Source organism: Stegastes partitus, unplaced genomic scaffold (assembly GCF_000690725.1).
Source record: "Stegastes partitus isolate 25-593 unplaced genomic scaffold, Stegastes_partitus-1.0.2 Scaffold857, whole genome shotgun sequence".
NCBI lineage: Eukaryota > Metazoa > Chordata > Actinopteri > Pomacentridae > Stegastes > Stegastes partitus.
Window position 1 is genome coordinate 63,469 of NW_007578588.1, and position 2,947 is coordinate 66,415.

The 2,947-nt window shown below is 46.0% G+C and overlaps 1 protein-coding gene across 1 annotated transcript; it reads left to right on the forward strand.

Annotated features, from left to right (window-relative positions):
* The first annotated feature begins 484 nt into the window (after positions 1-484).
* LOC103365608 (trace amine-associated receptor 13c) lies at positions 485-2,552 on the forward strand. The gene is made up of 2 exons (XM_008293083.1): positions 485-752; positions 1,654-2,552. Exons 1-2 carry the CDS (start codon positions 485-487, stop codon positions 2,550-2,552), a joined length of 1,167 nt encoding a protein of 388 aa, XP_008291305.1.
* Positions 2,553-2,947: the final 395 nt, after the last annotated feature.

Sequence of the window (2,947 nt, forward strand, 5' to 3'; positions counted from 1 at the left end):
CCGGTCCAATGGGGTTCTGTTCCTCGGAGAAAACAAAATCTGGCACCAGTTCTTTAGCATTTGTACATTAACTGCACTCATCAAAAATGTCCTTCGCAGTTTCATAACTTTATAAATAATTACAACATCAATGGCAGTTGGAGGGAAGGATTTCTGAAGGTGTTGTTTTGTCCGGGGGCATTTTAATCTGCAAAATTAGAAGCTGCAATGGGCGTCGGAGGAGGTGTGAAGGCGACAGTGTGCTGAGAGCGGCTAGCGGTCTCGACGGATTGATGCTTTACTGGCAGCAAGTTGGGACAGCTTAGTGCAGATTGATGACAAACAGAAGTCGATGCTTGAATCACTATTTCCACAGATGAGCTCGCTGCCGCTACATGCTTCTTTGTTGTGTTTCATTAGGATAGTTTCCAGGTCCAGGACATGGTTTCCTGAGCCGCCCGCCCACCAACACATCACCAGGGTGACAACCAGTCCATCCCGGGCCATGACTGCTCTGCTTCCCAACGTCAGCGCTGCTCTGCTGCTGCCCACCGACTGCCCCTTCAACCTGACGGCAGCTGCTCAGGCGGGACTCAGCTCGGACCGGTCCCTGGCGCCGCTCTGTACTCTCTGCTGCTGTGGGTTTCTCAATCGCACCTTGGCAGTGGTGTTCATGGTCAGCCTGGCGTTTGCCATCGTGGTTGGAAATGTGGTCACGCTTACGGTCTTTGTACAAACGAGGCAGTCGAGAACACCGCAGGGATATTTGAAAGGTAAATGTCGGCCACCGTTTGACCACCAAGATCTTTATTTCATTTTAATACTGTGTTTGAGAAGATTAATGAAACTATTCTTTCAAGCGCAAATCAAATCATGTTCACTGTGAGAATGTTTCTATAAATGACATCATTGCTAAAGAAGAACTAATAATCAGTCTGTCAACACTCAACACTTCCTACGGCTTCATTTCTGAGACATAAGAACATCTAAGAAAGTTATTGCTGTACTGAACACTGTAAAAAAACAAAACAACCAAAAGCATATTTGAGCATTTTACCTGCATTTTTTTGTTGTTGTGAAATCTCCAGTTTTTTATAGCTCTTCCCTGCTTTGTTGAAATCCAGATGATAACTCATACAATCATTTCAAAAAGCACCATTTTACTTGTTGACAATAATAAAACAAACCTAAACTGTAATAAATGAATAATAGATTAATTTCTGGTTTCTAATGGAATTTTAGAGGTGTTTGATTGTAGCTTTACTACTAGTTCTGTACAAAAGGTTTTTATTGAGCTGAATGACAGATTATTATTTGTTATATCTTATTTTTTCATTATTCTTTAGGTCATACCAGCTTCCTTTACAAGCTTGTCATTTAAGGTGCTTCTATTGTTGACGGGGTTTTTACATTCACACAGCAGCTTTTTAATGGACTTTTGATGTTGTTCTGGTGCCGTCCATGTCAGATTTTCACCAGTTTTACAAGATATGTTTTTACAGTGTGTCTTAATACTGACAAGATGCAGGTATAGATTTAGTTCTCACCCATTTTTATTCTAAAACATTAATTCATTTAGTACGATATAAAATCTAAACAATGATGGCGTTTTAGACCATAGTGACCAGAACCAAGGCTAACCACGGCCCCTGTCTCTCCTCGGCTCCCTGACAGTGTCTCTGGCCATAGCAGACATGATGGTCGGTGTCCTCGTGGTTCCTTTCTCAGTCTACACTGAAATCTCTCTGATGGTGACCAGCGCTCCTCCCACGTGGTACCAGGGCACTTCCCCGGCCACCTCATCCCCCCTCGGTGGACCAGTGAGCCCTTGGCAGCCCTGCATGCTGATTGGTCCTGTGTTTGCTGGATGCACTTTTGTCTCCATCAGCACCATCTTCCTGATGACCCTGGAGCGAAGCGTGGCCATCCTGCGTCCGCTGCACAAGGACGCCTTGGTGACCCGAAGGCGAACGCTGCTCCTCATCCTGCTCTCCTGGGCTGCCAGCTTCCTGCTGGCTCTCGCTCCACTCATCTTCAGCAGAAACTTCACTTTGGAGTACAATGAGTGCAGCCGTATGTGTAACTACAGCCCGCTACTGTTTGGGAGGCAGCTGCCACCCGACGCCAACATCTTGCTCTTATTCCCAGCGTTTGACTTCACTCTGCTCGGTGGCACTTTAGCAGTTAACATTGTGTCTTTCACCAGCATCCGACGGTACTCTCGAAAACGCAAACTGCTCTCAGAGGGGAGTGTGAGTGATGCAGGAGGAGCTGGAGGAGGAGGAGGAGGAGGATGCCCTCACAGACCCTCCTTCTCAGACATCAAAGCTGCCAAGACAATCGGCATATTAACATTCGCATTCACAGCATCTTTCTCCCCCATCGCAGTGTTTGTGCTCGGGAACGTGGTGGGATACACCTGGTGTAATTTTTCCTTTTTTGCCTTCTGGATTCTGACAGGAAACAGTTGCTGTAATGTGATTATCTACAGCGTCAGGGACCACCGCTTCAGGAAGGGCGTGACGCTGCTCTTTCAGCGAGACCAGTCCCCTCCACATGGTGAGAAGACCTGAGGGGTGTGCTATGAAGCCAGATTATTGGTTAGTGAAGTAAGTTGAGCCTAAAAAGCCACTGAGGTGACTCTGTTTCCACCTGCTAGATCACCATGGTAACAGATGCTGCACAGCTAACCTGCTCAGTTTGTTTTCCTGACGATTCTCGATCCTGATTCTCACTTGAGGGAATACTTTAAATATGCAAACTTGGTGAGCTGTGTGTTGCCAAAGCCACCGAATGAAGCTGTGCAACTACAGCAGTGTTGTGTTGCCATGGAGACTGACATGTATTTAGTCGATGATACAAAAAATGCATAAAAGTGTTTTACTACTTGGACACGATTTACTATCGAGTCCATTTTCCACTGCTGGTGCTGCAGCTCATAGGACGTAGATTAGAAAGCCGATCGGTC